At 62.2% G+C, this 405-nt stretch overlaps 1 protein-coding gene across 1 annotated transcript in view; it reads left to right on the top strand.

The window, feature by feature from the left end:
• GNA11 (G protein subunit alpha 11) overlaps positions 1–405 on the top strand; it is a 21,171-nt gene that overhangs the window by 19,102 nt on the left and 1,664 nt on the right. Inside the window, exons 5-6 of the mRNA XM_040629629.1 lie at positions 52–181; positions 263–405. The exon at positions 263–405 is cut by the window's right edge and continues 23 nt beyond it. Coding sequence (XP_040485563.1) covers positions 52–181; positions 263–405 — 273 coding nt within the window. The remainder of the gene's footprint in view (positions 1–51; positions 182–262) is intronic.

Here is a 405-nt window from a genome sequence, read left to right as displayed (position 1 = left end):
GCCGTGCTGAGCCGCCGTGCTGAGCCGCCGTGGGGCTCCGGTCTCTTGCAGGATGGTGGACGTGGGAGGACAGAGGTCAGAGCGGAGGAAGTGGATCCACTGCTTTGAGAACGTGACGTCCATCATGTTCCTCGTTGCCCTGAGTGAATACGACCAAGTGCTGGTGGAGTCGGACAACGAGGTGAGGCCCCCTCTCCACGCCCTCCCCACCCCGTGGCCCCCGGGTGGGGGGGCGTCCATCCTCACGCCTTCCTTCCCGCAGAACCGCATGGAGGAGAGCAAAGCCCTCTTCCGGACCATCATCACCTACCCCTGGTTCCAGAACTCCTCTGTCATCCTCTTCCTCAACAAGAAGGACCTGCTGGAGGACAAGATCTTGCACTCCCACCTGGTGGACTACTTCCC

The sequence above is a fragment of the Ursus maritimus genome, unplaced genomic scaffold (genome assembly GCF_017311325.1).
Source record: "Ursus maritimus isolate PB19 unplaced genomic scaffold, ASM1731132v1 scaffold_14, whole genome shotgun sequence".
Classification (NCBI taxonomy): Eukaryota; Metazoa; Chordata; class Mammalia; order Carnivora; family Ursidae; genus Ursus; species Ursus maritimus.
Note: the sequence above shows the minus strand (reverse complement) of the source record. Positions and strands in the feature narration are given on the sequence as shown.